This window comes from Salmo trutta, chromosome 2, assembly GCF_901001165.1.
Source record: "Salmo trutta chromosome 2, fSalTru1.1, whole genome shotgun sequence".
Classification (NCBI taxonomy): domain Eukaryota; kingdom Metazoa; phylum Chordata; class Actinopteri; order Salmoniformes; family Salmonidae; genus Salmo; species Salmo trutta.
Genome location: NC_042958.1, coordinates 14,107,098 through 14,122,409, shown reverse-complemented (window position 1 = coordinate 14,122,409; position 15,312 = coordinate 14,107,098). Strand labels below are relative to the sequence as shown.

Below are 15,312 nucleotides of genomic sequence, written 5' to 3'. Positions count from 1 at the left end.
GCAGGGCTATTCTGTGTGTGTGTGTGTGTGTGTGTGTGTGTGTGTGTGTGTCTGACTAACTTGACTGTGGGCTAATACGTCGCATGGTGCCCCGGGTGGGTGGATATTTCACTTTTGGACCAATGGAATGGCCTAAAATTAGAAAACTTCACTCACCTGGGGCCCTGGGCCATGCCTTTTCTGTCTGACTTACTGACTGACTGACTGGCTGTGTCTGTCTGTCTCTCTCCCTGGCTGTAGGTATCTAGTTGAAGTGTGTCTGTATCTAACTGTCTCTCTCCCTGGCTGTAGGTATCTAGTTGAAGTGTGTCTGTATCTAACTGTCTCTCCCTGGCTGTAGGTATCTAGTTGAATTGTGTCTGTATCTAACTGTCTCTCCCTGGCTGTATGTATCTAGTTGAAGTGTGTCTGTATCTAACTGTCTCTCCCTGGCTGTAGGTATCTAGTTGAATTGTGTCTGTATCTAACTGTCTCTCCCTGGCTGTATGTATCTAGTTGAAGTGTGTCTGTATCTAACTGTCTCTCCCTGGCTGTAGGTATCTAGTTGAAGTGTGTCTGTATCTAACTGTCTCTCCCTGGCTGTAGGTATCTAGTTGAAGTGTGTCTGTATCTAACTGTCTCTCCCTGGCTGTAGGTATCTAGTTGAAGTGTGTCTGTATCTAACTGTCTCTCTCCCTGGCTGTAGGTATCTAGTTGAAGTGTGTCTGTATCTAACTGTCTCTCTCCCTGGCTGTAGGTATCTAGTTGAAGTGTGTCTGTATCTAACTGTCTCTCCCTGGCTGTAGGTATCTAGTTGAAGTGTGTCTGTATCTAACTGTCTCTCCCTGGCTGTAGGTATCTAGATGAAGTGTGTCTGTATCTAACTGTCTCTCCCTGGCTGTAGGTAACTAGTTGAAGTGTGTCTGTATCTAACTGTCTCTCTCCCTGGCTGTAGGTATCTAGATGAAGTGTGTCTGTATCTAACTGTCTCTCCCTGGCTGTAGGTATCTAGTTGAAGTGTGTCTGTATCTGTCTCTCTGCCTGGCTGTAGGTATCTAGTTGAGCTGTGTCTGTATCTAACTGTCTCTCTCCCTGGCTGTAGGTATCTAACTGTCTCTCTCCCTGGCTGTAGGTATCTAGTTGAAGTGTGTCTGTATCTGTCTCTCTGCCTGGCTGTAGGTATCTAACTGTCTCTCCCTGGCTGTAGGTATCTAGTTGAAATGTGTCTGTATCTAACTGTCTCTCTCCCTGGCTGTAGGTATCTAGTTGAAATGTGTCTGTATCTAACTGTCTCTCCCTGGCTGTAGGTATCTAACGGTCTCTCCCTGGCTGTAGGTATCTAGTTGAAGTGTGTCTGTATCTGTCTCTCTGCCTGGCTGTAGGTATCTAACTGTCTCTCCCTGGCTGTAGGTATCTAGTTGAAGTGTGTCTGTATCTAACGGTCTCTCCCTGGCTGTAGGTATCTAGTTGAAGTGTGTCTGTATCTAACGGTCTCTCCCTGGGTGTAGGTATCTAACGGTCTCTCCCTGGCTGTAGGTATCTAACGGTCTCTCCCTGGCTGTAGGTATCTAACGGTCTCTCCCTGGCTGTAGGTATCTAGTTGAAGTGTGTCTGTATCTAACTGTCACTCTCCCTGGCTGTAGGTATCTAGTTGAAGTGTGTCTGTATCTAACTGTCTCTCTCCCTGGCTGTAGGTATCTAGTTGAAATGTGTCTGTATCTAACTGTCTCTCCCTGGCTGTAGGTAACTAGTTGAAGTGTGTCTGTATCTAACTGTCTCTCTCCCTGGCTGTAGGTATCTAGATGAAGTGTGTCTGTATCTAACTGTCTCTCTCCCTGGCTGTAGGTATCTAGATGAAGTGTGTCTGTATCTAACGGTCTCTCCCTGGCTGTAGGTATCTAGTTGAAGTGTGTCTGTATCTAATTGTCTCTCCCTGGCTGTAGGTATCTAGTTGAAGTGTGTCTGTATCTAACTGTCTCTCTCCCTGGTTGTAGGTATCTAGTTGAAGTGTGTCTGTATCTAACGGTCTCTCCCTGGCTGTAGGTATCTAACGGTCTCTCCCTGGCTGTAGGTATCTAACGGTCTCTCCCTGGCTGTAGGTATCTAGTTGAAGTGTGTCTGTATCTAACTGTCTCTCCCTGGCTGTAGGTAACTAGTTGAAGTGTGTCTGTATCTAACTGTCTCTCTCCCTGGCTGTAGGTATCTAGTTGAAGTGTGTCTGTATCTAACGGTCTCTCTCCCTGGCTGTAGGTATCTAGTTGAAGTGTGTCTGTATCTAACGGTCTCTCCCTGGCTGTAGGTATCTAGTTGAAGTGTGTCTGTATCTAACTGTCTCTCCCTGGCTGTAGGTATCTAACGGTCTCTCCCTGGCTGTAGGTATCTAACTGTCTCTCCCTGGCTGTAGGTATCTAGTTGAAGTGTGTCTGTATCTAATTGTCTCTCCCTGGCTGTAGGTATCTAGTTGAAGTGTGTCTGTATCTAACTGTCTCTCTCCCTGGCTGTAGGTATCTAGTTGAAGTGTGTCTGTATCTAACGGTCTCTCCCTGGCTGTAGGTATCTAGTTGAAGTGTGTCTGTATCTAACGGTCTCTCCCTGGCTGTAGGTATCTAGTTGAAGTGTGTCTGTATCTAACGGTCTCTCCCTGGCTGTAGGTATCTAGTTGAAGTGTGTCTGTATCTAACTGTCTCTCCCTGGCTGTAGGTAACTAGTTGAAGTGTGTCTGTATCTAACTGTCTCTCTCCCTGGCTGTAGGTATCTAGTTGAAGTATGTCTGTATCTAACTGTCTCTCTCCCTGGCTGTAGGTATCTAGTTGAAATGTGTCTGTATCTAACTGTCTCTCCCTGGCTGTAGGTATCTAGTTGAAGTGTGTCTGTATCTAACTGTCTCTCTCCCTGGCTGTAGGTATCTAGTTGAAGTGTGTCTGTATCTAACGGTCTCTCCCTGGCTGTAGGTATCTAACGGTCTCTCCCTGGCTGTAGGTATCTAACGGTCTCTCCCTGGCTGTAGGTATCTAACGGTCTCTCCCTGGCTGTAGGTATCTAGTTGAAGTGTGTCTGTATCTAACGGTCTCTCTCCCTGGCTGTAGGTATCTAGTTGAAATGTGTCTGTATCTAACTGTCTCTCCCTGGCTGTAGGTAACTAGTTGAAGTGTGTCTGTATCTAACTGTCTCTCTCCCTGGCTGTAGGTATCTAGTTGAAGTGTGTCTGTATCTAACTGTCTCTCTCCCTGGCTGTAGGTATCTAGTTGAAATGTGTCTTTATCTAACTGTCTCTCCCTGGCTGTAGGTAACTAGTTGAAGTGTGTCTGTATCTAACTGTCTCTCTCCCTGGCTGTAGGTATCTAGTTGAAGTGTGTCTGTATCTAACGGTCTCTCCCTGGCTGTAGGTATCTAGTTGAAGTGTGTCTGTATCTAACTGTCTCTCTCCCTGGCTGTAGGTATCTAGTTGAAATGTATCTGTATCTAACTGTCTCTCCCTGGCTGTAGGTATCTAGTTGAAGTGTGTCTGTATCTAACTGTCTCTCCCTGGCTGTAGGTATCTAACGGTCTCTCCCTGGCTGTAGGTATCTAACTGTCTCTCCCTGGCTGTAGGTATCTAGTTGAAGTGTGTCTGTATCTAATTGTCTCTCCCTGGCTGTAGGTATCTAGTTGAAGTGTGTCTGTATCTAACTGTCTCTCTCCCTGGCTGTAGGTATCTAGTTGAAGTGTGTCTGTATCTAACGGTCTCTCCCTGGCTGTAGGTATCTAGTTGAAGTGTGTCTGTATCTAACTGTCTCTCCCTGGCTGTAGGTAACTAGTTGAAGTGTGTCTGTATCTAACTGTCTCTCTCCCTGGCTGTAGGTATCTAGTTGAAGTATGTCTGTATCTAACTGTCTCTCTCCCTGGCTGTAGGTATCTAGTTGAAGTGTGTCTGTATCTAACTGTCTCTCTCCCTGGCTGTAGGTATATAGTTGAAGTGTGTCTGTATCTAACGGTCTCTCCCTGGCTGTAGGTATCTAACGGTCTCTCCCTGGCTGTAGGTATCTAACGGTCTCTCCCTGGCTGTAGGTATCTAGTTGAAGTGTGTCTGTATCTAACGGTCTCTCTCCCTGGCTGTAGGTATCTAGTTGAAATGTGTCTGTATCTAACTGTCTCTCCCTGGCTGTAGGTATCTAGTTGAAGTGTGTCTGTATCTAACGGTCTCTCCCTGGCTGTAGGTATCTAACGGTCTCTCCCTGGCTGTAGGTATCTAACGGTCTCTCCCTGGCTGTAGGTATCTAACGGTCTCTCCCTGGCTGTAGGTATCTAGTTGAAGTGTGTCTGTATCTAACGGTCTCTCCCTGGGTGTAGGTATCTAACGGTCTCTCCCTGGCTGTAGGTATCTAACGGTCTCTCCCTGGCTGTAGGTATCTAACGGTCTCTCCCTGGCTGTAGGTATCTAACGGTCTCTCCCTGGCTGTAGGTATCTAACTGTCTCTCCCTGGCTGTAGGTATCTAACTGTCTCTCCCTGGCTGTAGGTATCTAATGGTCTCTCCCTGGCTGTAGGTATCTAACGGTCTCTCCCTGGCTGTAGGTATCTAGTTGAAGTGTGTCTGTATCTAACGGTCTCTCCCTGGCTGTAGGTATCTAGTTGAAGTGTGTCTGTATCTAACGGTCTCTCCCTGGCTGTAGGTATCTAACGGTCTCTCCCTGGCTGTAGGTATCTAACGGTCTCTCCCTGGCTGTAGGTATACACTTGAAGAAGGGACAGGAGCAGCAGGAGCAGCAGGCTAAGAGAGAGCCTGTAGGGAACGATGTGGCCACCATCCTGTCCAGACGCATCGCCGTTGAGTACTCCGACTCCGAGGACGACTCCGAGTTGGAGGAGAACGACTGGTCTGACTAACACACACAGACACTCTCACTCTAAATCTGAAAGGCACATACACATGTGCACGTTCACATCCACAAACTAAGAACCACTAAAAGGTATTTGTACCAACACATAAACATAAGCTAACATTCACATACACAGACTCATACACTCCCTCGTGTAGTAGGTATGTTTGTACAGTATATAAGCTGGGTGATCCTTGGTCACATGTAGCACTGCTGGGAGATCAGACTCCTGCATCAGCCGCTGAAGGATTCAGAACTGGAACAATAGGGGTGAATTCAAGATGCATACTGTCATGTTCAGCTGCTATACAGACACTAACTGCAAACGAACGTTCAATTCAGTACTATTACATTAACATTTAAGAACGCTCATGCAACGCTCTGGGCATCTTGAATACACCCCAGGAGACCACAGTGTCTCTGTATAATATGTTATCCATAATAACACTAGTAAAGCCCTGTATGTCGTGGCACCCCACGAATGGGGACTTATCTCATGTATGGTAACTATCTTAAGGGCGTCACTTGGAGAAATAGCAACCTCCCCTTGGACAGAAAATCTACTTCTCTATTCTAATGTTTTTACTTTAACACTTATTAATAGTTAATCTGGGAAGCGACAAGCTTTTAATGTGTAGATTATAGCAACTGGAGGAAGAGAAGTCAGAGTGGACTGCGGTGGTCAGGGTAGCGTTCAGGAGGAACAAAAGCATTTCCCAACTGTGTTCCTTCTGAACAATACCTGTGTGAGAGGGATTGACTTGAGAGTGAGGCTGTATTCCATCAACCGCACCAACAATGTAGACCAGATACATATATGTTTAGAGTTAGGCCAATGCCGTTTCTCTCTGAACGTTCATAGAGCGCCACTTTCTCCTCAATAGCCGTTGCTAAGTGATAATTAAAGCTTCCACGTTGTGCTGTTTACTGCTGATAGTTTTCAGTGAAAGCAGATGTGCAATTTGTTGACTTGGATACACATTATCCCCATTGCTAATCAATAAAAATGTCTGTTCTGTTTTGCTTGATTACAGCAGGTTATTTCATAGGGAACTGTCAGAGGCGCTCTCGTATTGTTACATCACAACAATTCATTAATAAAGTTCTATATGGGCGCTAACATGGGGGCTGTTGTAAAACCTGGCCTAACTCTCTATATATGTGACTGATGTAGACTATTGACTGGGCTTCCTCCTAAGTGGTACTCAAGAATGGATAATGAAACGCAGCTGGAGTGTGTGTTAAGTGCGTCTGATTGGAGATCAGAGAGATCTGAGTGAAAGGAAGCTTAATGAATAACATCTGAGTCTATGATCGCTTAGTGATGTCTAGCAACGATTTGGAAGCTGAAAAATAGATTGGATTGGGTTTAGGGTTGTCATGGTTATATTTTGTAAAATCTGTAACCTTTGAACTCTGACCTTGAGAATAAATCTGAAAATGGATATTTACAATGTTGTCTGCGTTTCTTTTACTGACGCAACGTTGTCATGGAGACAACATGGTCCTGATGGTGACACAGCAGTTTCCATGGTAACAGTACGGTTTAGAAGGACGTCACCATGGGAGCAGAGCCAGTGGATTCAGAGTGAACAAAACAAACCAACACAGGCTTGTGTTTTTAATGCACAGCACATTCTTTTAATAGAAAATTAACAACATCTCTCAATTCAGTAAACTAACCAAAGCAACAAAAAATTACATCTAACACCTTGAAAAAATACACACCACGTTCACACGTCTTACAATATCTCAGTTAGTGCATGTTGATTATCATTTATAGTTTTCATTTTGCAGATACTTAGTTTGTTGTGCCATTTTTTTGTCCAACATAAAGTGCATTTCACATTTAAAACAACGCATGAGTCTACACAAGACGCTGTTACTGTAGCATCCCTCCCCATTCTCAGCCATTGAGGAGTTAAAAGACTTGTATTTAGCTCTGGATCGGGGTACCAAACCACATAATTCACCTACAACTCTTGAAACCCCACCGGTCACACTAGAAACTCCTCCAACCACATGAATGTTCATTCCTCTGTACAATCAAAATTACATTTTTCTGTGCGATTACACTGCACAATACTTTAACATTAAGTAAATATGCTATCCAAACAGTAAAGTACCATATCCACACACCAGTGGTTCCTTTGTCTACTCAAGAATGTGAAGCCCTTGTTTGCACCTATCCCAACTATGAACGCTCACCTAGAGCCTTGAACGATTGGCATTACTGTACATGAGAGAACATTCCAAAAATAAGGTAAGCACGGTTTCGTTTCCGTCCCTAGCCCTTAGCTCATTGGTCCGGCACATCCTCAAGATTTTTGATAGGTGAAAGTACTGCGACAGCTCCACCTAGCCCTCCAACAGGCTAAGTAAAGTGTACGCCATACTGCTTTCACCTATCCAGACTTTGCAGATCTGCCTAAAGAAGGGGGAGGGATTGGGGGAAGGGGCTAGGGATTGAAATGTAAACAGGCTTTAGAAAACAGTAATTGGGGGTAAAATGTGATGTCACTCAAAATTGGTGCACCTGAGTCCCCCTTGGACCCTGGAGTAGGTAGCACCATACATGATGTCATAACACCCCTATAAAAAGCTATGCATGCTATATCTACAGAATCTAATTGGTCTACAGGCTGCCATATTAAATAAACAATAATGTATATTTACCAATACATTCAGAAGAGGCTCTACAGCGCATTAAAATACAAGATACTTTAGATAAATCAGAATTCAGGCGTGACAACGCTAGAAAAAAATATAGAAACTTTCACTAAATATAACAAAATAGATTATTCATCAAAGGTAAAGGACATTGTCTTCTTGGCCTTGTTGGTCTGTGAAGAGCCATCAGAACCTGTGATACCAGGCTCTATGATAGCTCTTATTCCATCAATCACGCCAAGTCATTGCCTTAGCCCCACACTACTGCTCAGGGTCAGCTGCTGCACACCTCCACTATTCATTTCAACACATCAGGAACTATCCTTCTCTACATCATTCCTCTGGTGGAATTTGTGTGATGAGGCCACTTCTCTCAGAATGATGGGAAGACTGGCAGCCATTTCCCCTGAGGTGAAAGGGTCACGCAGAAAGTAAATCCTCAGATCTACTGTCCCCATGGAGACAGATATACAGTAGGTCTGTGCTTCTGATCACAAACACACACACACACACACACACACACACACACACACACACACATACACACACACACACATACACACATCATACACACACTCAGAGGCCATGCAACTCATATGCACAGAAAGATTTTCCTTATTCACAGACACTTAGGTTTACAACACTCAAAAACACTTAATATGTTCACAAAGGCAGATGCAACTGAAAACCGGTGAGATATTTTCTCACAGAGTCCGGGTTTCATTCAATGTAAGATATTGAAGACGACCGTAGCCAGGGAATACAGCAGTAGATTCAGATCAAAGGAGGCAGTGACATTGTAATGAGTAATGACAGAATACTGGACGGTGGCAGTCAGTATCCTGTCCCATTCACATTTTCAAAAACAAAACACACAAGTCAAGATCTAATTTCCCATTTAGAGAAATCACATACGGCACAAGTATTGGGGAAGTTCAGAGTCCTTTTTGGCCTGGTCGTATAAGGACTCTGCCAGGCATCGTAGATAAGGGCTGTTGTTCATTGTTGTTGTATATCATGCTGGAGGTGGTCATGCTGCTGGGAAGAGGCTGTTATTGCCAATGATGTGTATAAACCCTGGATTGCAAATGCTATGTATTGGCCATTGAGAGGCTTTGAAGCCACCGGTCGGCCATATTGGCCCTCCCCAGTAGCAGCAGTCCTCCATAGGAATTAATGGAATTCTACAGTATTTCAGTTACATTTTTCAAGGACAAAATTACATGCATTTAAGTATTTGTTTTGTTGTAGAGGGGACAGTAACATTAGTAATAAAAAAAATACTTTAAGGATTTTTAAATGTTATTTTATGTTTAGCTCACATATTTTAAAGTATGCATGAATGTGTCTGTAATATAATAAACTTATCAGAAACGAATGTAGACATTAATAAATGCATTTCTATGTCTTCCTAAATATTTTTTACACTGGAGGGGGAGTACCAAGATGACTGCGCGGTGGCTTCAATACAACGCCCCCTGTCATTCATCCAGGGCTTATACACATCATTGGTTATTGCTGACAGAGTATTGCTATCGGTCCATGAAGTAACTAACACTTCGTTGTTGCTGCTGGCTGATAAGACGGGGCAGAATGAGGACCTAGGGCCGATTGACCCTCATCAACAAGCAATGTGTGAAGGGCGATGCTGTAACAGAGTTAAGAACAACTATAAGATCACACTAGCTTGAAATGTCGCTGATGGTGCTAGCGAATTAGATATATTCCGATAGCTCAAATGGCTGGTACGTTGTCAAAGACGGTGGCGGTCATGTGTGCTAGCAAAGCAGAAGTCTTGGGTTTGCGCCGAATCAGGAGGAAGTGGTACCTGCTAGGCAAGCAGCGCGACGTCCATAATAGTGGTGCCGTGATCCGCAGTTGGGCTCCGCTCCAAGGCCGGGTTGTTAGCTATGAAGCGAGTTTAGAAGGGGTGAATGTATTAAGGATGTATCCGTAAGCTCACTCCACAGCTATCTTGAAATTGAGCTATCGGCTTAGATATTTTCCGATAGCTCAAACGGTTGTTACGTTGTCAAGGAGGGCAGTCACGTGTGCTAGCAAGGCAGAGGTCCCGGGTTCAAGCCTCATTTTGAGCTGAATCGTTGGTACTCGCCAGGCAAGCAGCGTGAAGTCCGCACCGCTGGCTATGATCAAGGGAAGGGGATACCTAGTCTGAATCCCTTCAACCGAAATGTGTCTTCTGTATTTAACCCAACCGCTCTAAATCAGGGGGTAGTGTTGACAGGCTTTTGTCAGCCATGGTAAGGAAGTGGATCCAGGAGGCAGGAGGCAGGAGACATCCATAGCTGGAAGAACAACACGTGTCACTGCTCTCCTCCTTTCTCGTTATCCAAAGATTAAAACATTTAAAATAAATACACTTATTGTACCATGGTCCGTCACATAGATAGATTATTGATAAGCAACACTCTATTACTTTGTGGATGTCCATCCCCATTTCGTATTATATGTTACGAATTCGCAAAATGTATGATATGTTCCGAATTCTAGCTAGGCTAGGGGTCAAGGTTATGGTTAAGTTTAGGGGTTAGGTTAAAGGGTTAAGGTTAGGGTTAACTAAAAGGGCTATGGTTAGGATTAGGTGATGGGTTAGCTAACATGCTAAGTAGTTGGAAATTAGCTAAAATGCTGAAGTTGTCCTGATGAGATTCCAACTCGCTGTCTTTGAGTTAAGGCTGTCTTATGTAACCATACCAAACATAACATAACACACAAAATGGAGTATCTTGGATTTACATACAGAATAATACACAATGGTCTGAGGCCAGGTTGCAATATCAGGGGAAATGGTATTCATTAAAGTCCTATGCGAACATGCAGGTTGATGGTTGGTGATCAGGTATATTCATAACCTAATGGATAGGCTAAAAGATCAAATTAATAGAAAAATACTGTTGCAACAGAGGGAGTTGGAAGCGAACCGAGTCTCTGGAGTGAAAGGCAAACACCCACAGCTCATATAGCAACGAACGCTACACTGCCCCCTCTGAACTAACCTCAGCCCCTTCATACACCTCGGGCTGTGTAGTCCGATGGCCCCACGGCCGCCATCCCACTTCTGACAACGTAGCAAAAAGAGGAAGCAAACCCGGGTATCTGGCGTAAGACGCAAACACCCCACACATAGTGCCAATAGGGTTAACACGCTTGGTGGTAATTATAACTTGGCTCATATAGCGAGGATCCCTACAATACATTCCGTTTCAACAGCTCCCAGCCGGTCTAACGGTCTGCTTGATCTGCAGAGGGAGCATTTCACTCTCCTCTACTTTCAAGAGAAGTCAGCCTACTTAACGTGCGTAAAATACAGAATGAGTTAGTTATGAGTATTGAACTGTTTATGTATGAAGAAGCGACTGGATAAAACGGCGATAAAAAAAGATCAAACCCATAGGCTTTATCATAATCTAAGGGCATTTGGCACGCGCAAGGGGTAGGGCAATCAGGGTACTTATCTTCTGGAGGCTGTTGTCACCTCAGGATGTAAAGCAAACAGAACATCATAATACATTCTCACACGTGAAATGGGGAGAGATAGAGATTGAAAGATGGATGGAAGGGAAGATAAGCGCCCGCTCTCCTCCTCGGCTTGGTTTCTTTACTCCGTGTCTGTGGAGGACGCAGGGCGCGCGGATCACAGAGCACCCGGGCTATTTTTAGCCTCTCGCGGTTGTTTAGCTTTCAAAGCACGTTCAGAGTGCAGCAGCGAGATGAGATGCTCTAGCCGCAGCCCGGCTTCGTTGTAGGGAAACGTCTGCATCTTGCTCATCGCCCTCTCTTGCTCATCACTCCCTCCACAACTCCTCCTCTCCACTCCTCTCGCTCTCCCTCTCTGTCCATGGGACACATACATTGTCTTTTTGCACACACACGAGCATTTTAACTTGTGGGACAAGTTTAAACAGTCTAGAATAATCTCTCAATCTTTTTATGGAGGAAAAAAACGCGCATCAGTAAAAGCGGCTAAAACTAGGTAGGCTACATCATTCTATGTAATCTACATTTGCTGCAGCGCCATGCGACCATCCTTTCCCAGTCATCTGCAGAACACCTCGTGGCACGTAAACCCAACGGTGGGGTGAAGGTGTGGAGGGGGGGTGGTACACCTATGGTGGCAGGTCAGATCATGTGATGTTGTTTTATATTATATCGGGGAAGACAGAGATAGAGAAGGTCGGACAGTAGTACAGTAGGCCTACAGTACACCTGGGTACGTACCAAATCCTCCACCACTCACTTCCATAGCCATCCATTCTCCAATCCCATCACAGGCAATGGGCGAAAGCCCTATACTCAAATATATATACTGTATGTCTCTGCCTCTACTTATCCCTCCACCTCCCCTTCTCCTGCTGCTTCCATCCTTCACTGGATACAGCCCAGCCATGGAGACACAGAGCCATGCAGTAGACCCAGCATGAGCCCTGCCTGCCTGCCTTCCTCTGCCCAGGGCACCTCTCTCCTTCCCTCCCGGGGCCTGGGTCTGGGTCAGACGTGGCTGGGGGTCCGGGCCCTGTGGGCCACCCTGGCCGGTATACAGCCACAACACACCAGCCACAGAGCCTGCTGGATCTCCTGGTTCCTGAAGGCGTAGATCACTGGGTTGATGACTGAGTTGTAGGTGGCGGGCACCAGGGTGGCGTAGGTGTAGAGAGGCGGGTACGTGTAGTCGGCGACCAGGGAGTAGACGGTGAAGGGCATCCAGCAGGCGGCAAACGTCCCCAGGATGATGGCCAGTGTGGACACGCCCTTCCTGGTGGTGACGTAGTGGGGCGAGGTGGACAGGAAGTGATGCTGCAAGGCGATCTGGTGGGCGTGGCGCATGACGATCTTACAGATCTGCACGTACAGCTGCAGCATGAGGCCGAACAGCAGGAGGAAGGATACGGACAGCACCACCACGTTGTTCTTAGTCAGCGGGCGCACCACGCTGCATGTCGACTCCTCCGTCAGGCAGTTCACCCCTGTGACGGGAAGTAGGCCCAGACAGAGAGACAGGCCCCAGAGGAGGACCAGCATGGTGTAGGTGAAGGCAGCGGTGCGCTCTGAGTTGTAGGTCAGGGCGTAGTAGAGAGACAGGTAACGGTCTATGGTGATGGCCAGCAGGCTGAAGACAGAGGCTGAGAAGGAGGCCACCACCAGACCCACAGTCAGCAGCTGGGCCGAGTCAGACCTCAGCAGGTAGGCCAAGGTGAAGTGGAGCACCAGGCCCAGACCAGCCAGGAGGTCAGCCAGGGCCAGGCTGCCGATCAGCAGGAACATGGGGGCTCGGAGAGACGGGTTCTGCCAGATCACCAGTACCACCAGGGCGTTCTCACAGGCGATGAGGGTCCCTGAGGAGCACAGCAAGATGTCCCAGGGGTTGACCAGGAGAGGGGGCACCGGGGGAAAGGAGTCCAGAGGTGAGTAGGTGGCGTTGTCCGTGAATCCGTCTCCGCTGCTGGACCAGGCTGTGGGGTCAGGGGTCAGCCAGCTGGGGGTGACCGACGCCTTGTATTCGTCACTCATTGTGCCCCCCGTCTGGAAACACACACACATATACTAGTGTTATAAGAGGTTACACACACACACACACGTTGATGCATGGACCAAACACACACACACATGTCAAAATTCACACACAAACTTAAGAAGCCGCACAGAGATGAGAGCTCACACAAGATCATTTATACATAGAGGACTATAGTAGCCTAGACATTATCCCTCTACCCACACATGCTCATGCCTTATTTTTAATACAGTAACAAGAGATCACTCAGCCTGATTATAATCTAAAATATATTGTAACCTATCTGGTATGAATTGAAAGAACAATACACAGTTGCCTATACTTGCTATAGTCATTGTGGTATGGAGCAGTTTTGTGGCAGATTGTGTAGACTACTCATCAACAGCCTCCATATAAATTATTTCGAAATTGGCCTACTATAATAACCAATCATAAATTGATATTAGGCCCAATTATGAAAACCACACAATGTAGGAATAGGAACCCTAAAAGACATGCAGCTTGCGCTATGCACACATTCGATTGTACATGTATCTCACCCCACCATAAGAGGAAATGGTCCCGATAGCCTCTTCTCTGCCACAACCCGTAGATGCTTAGAATAACGCAAAACAGACAATTTCAGCATCCTAGTCCTTTGTGGTGCTCCTCTCTTACCTTCTCATGAGTCTCAACATTGGGCCTAATAATATTGAATCACCTTTGGTTTTCCCCAAAACCCCGCCAGGTTGCATTAACAATAGCCTTGGTTGCATTGTATTAACAATTTTCCTCAAATAGACCGCCCGTCCATTCATTAATTCATTCATTCATCTATGTATCCACCACTATTAACATGCCTACCTTGACTCCGTGGTGCGGCGTAAGGCTAGATAAAAGTGCGTCCTTGCTGTATTTCCATTATAGGCTATTGATAACGATGGCGGCAGGTGCGGAGCCCCGATCAGATGAAGATGCAGCACTGTAGCACCGGGGGCTGGATGGGTCTTTACTGAAGCACAGAGGGAGAGCAGGGAAAGCGGAGTAGAGGCTTTACAGGAGCATTGCTGTGGACTGCGGCTGTGCAGCGAGCGGGGGTGTGGAAAAGGGGGAGCGCTGCTCTCTAACGGGCCAGACTCCGAGACGCGTCCTGTTTGTTCAATACCCCCTACGGGAGGACGAGACAGCAACAGCTCAATACCAGGAGGACCTACTCATCTGTCAGCGCCCACTGCTCAAGGACAGAGTCTGATAGTAGTGTTATATAAGGCACAGGGCCTTCATCCGTTCAAAGGCCAAATGGATTGGAAACAGGTGAGAAAAAACCCACATCTTATTTCTTTCATTTGTAGAAGAGTAGGCAGACTAGGAATAGTAATACATCAATGTATGTAAATTACACTATATCTGATGATGTTGAAGTGATTAATAAGGAAATACACTCTTTCCACAGTTCACTATATCAATCTTATCTTTCAGAAGCGACTTGGATTCCTTTTTTGATTCAGTTAATAACTATGTTGGCTGACAGAAGTAAGGTTTAAGAAACTCAGTGATTCTGATTTATATATATTACTGAGTTGGACCAAGCCATTAAACAAATGCCTATAGGTAAATCTCCTGGACCGGATGGCCTGACTCCTGAATTCTATCGACATTTTTGGCTTGATATTAGATAGTTATCGGTTTCGGTCTACAAAGAGGGTATTGCTAATGCTATCTTACCTCCTTCTTTGAGACAGGAACTAATAGTTATTATACACAAACCAAAGAAGGGCTCTCTTTACCTGGACAATTGGAGACCAATATACAGTTGAAGTCGGAAGTTGACATACACCTTAGCCAAATACATTTAAACTCACAATTCCTGACATTTAATCCTAGTAAAAATTCCCTGTCTTAGGTCAGTTAGGATCACCGCTTTATTTGAAGAATGTGAAATGTCAGAATAATAGTAAAGAGAATGATTTATTTCAGCTTTTATTTCTTTCATCACATTCCCAGTGGGTCAGAAGATTACATACACTCAATTAGTATTTGGTAGCATTGCCTTTCAATTGTACAACTTGTGTCAAACGTTTCGGGTAGCCTTACACAAGCTTCCCACAATAAGTTGGGTGAATTTTAGCCCATTCCTCCTGACAGAGCTGGTGTAACTGAGTCAGGTTTGTAGGCCTCCTTGCTCGCACACGCTTTTTCAGTTCTGCCCACAAATATTCTATAGGATTGAGGTCAGGGTTTTGTGATGGCCACTCCAATACCTTGACTTTGTTGTCCTTAAGCCATTTTGCCACAA

General features: G+C 45.6%; 2 protein-coding genes and 1 long non-coding RNA gene across 6 annotated transcripts in view; 2 read left to right on the top strand and 1 right to left on the bottom strand.

The window, feature by feature from the left end:
- Nucleotides 1-6,291, top strand: part of wasf3b (WASP family member 3b) — a 30,089-nt gene extending 23,798 nt beyond the window's left edge. The window contains exon 9 of the mRNA XM_029695203.1: nucleotides 4,687-6,291. Coding sequence (XP_029551063.1) covers nucleotides 4,687-4,844 — 158 coding nt within the window. The 3' untranslated portion in view covers nucleotides 4,845-6,291. The remainder of the gene's footprint in view (nucleotides 1-4,686) is intronic.
- LOC115151218 (uncharacterized) lies at nucleotides 979-4,564 on the top strand. Of its 3 annotated transcripts, none has more exons than XR_003867240.1 (3): nucleotides 979-1,081; nucleotides 1,390-1,459; nucleotides 4,232-4,380. It is a non-coding gene; the product is annotated as an uncharacterized LOC115151218 (long non-coding RNA). The 3 variants fall into 3 exon arrangements; XR_003867251.1 differs by lacking the exon at nucleotides 979-1,081 and adding an exon at nucleotides 4,533-4,564 and having other exon boundaries at nucleotides 1,370-1,571; nucleotides 4,309-4,336; XR_003867246.1 differs by lacking the exon at nucleotides 979-1,081 and adding an exon at nucleotides 4,533-4,554 and having other exon boundaries at nucleotides 1,370-1,459; nucleotides 4,232-4,364.
- A 5,037-nt stretch (nucleotides 6,292-11,328) lies between the features above and the next one.
- gpr12 (G protein-coupled receptor 12) lies at nucleotides 11,329-14,090 on the bottom strand. 2 transcript variants are annotated; one of them, XM_029695198.1, is made up of 3 exons: nucleotides 13,881-14,090; nucleotides 13,582-13,632; nucleotides 11,329-13,048 (listed from the first exon to the last, which is right to left on the bottom strand). In XM_029695198.1, exons 2-3 carry the CDS (start codon nucleotides 13,582-13,584, stop codon nucleotides 12,017-12,019), a joined length of 1,035 nt encoding a protein of 344 aa, XP_029551058.1. In that variant the 5' UTR covers nucleotides 13,585-13,632; nucleotides 13,881-14,090; the 3' UTR covers nucleotides 11,329-12,016. The 2 variants fall into 2 exon arrangements, with proteins under 2 accessions (XP_029551058.1, XP_029551062.1); XM_029695202.1 differs by lacking the exon at nucleotides 13,582-13,632.
- Between the last annotated feature and the right edge of the window lie 1,222 nt (nucleotides 14,091-15,312).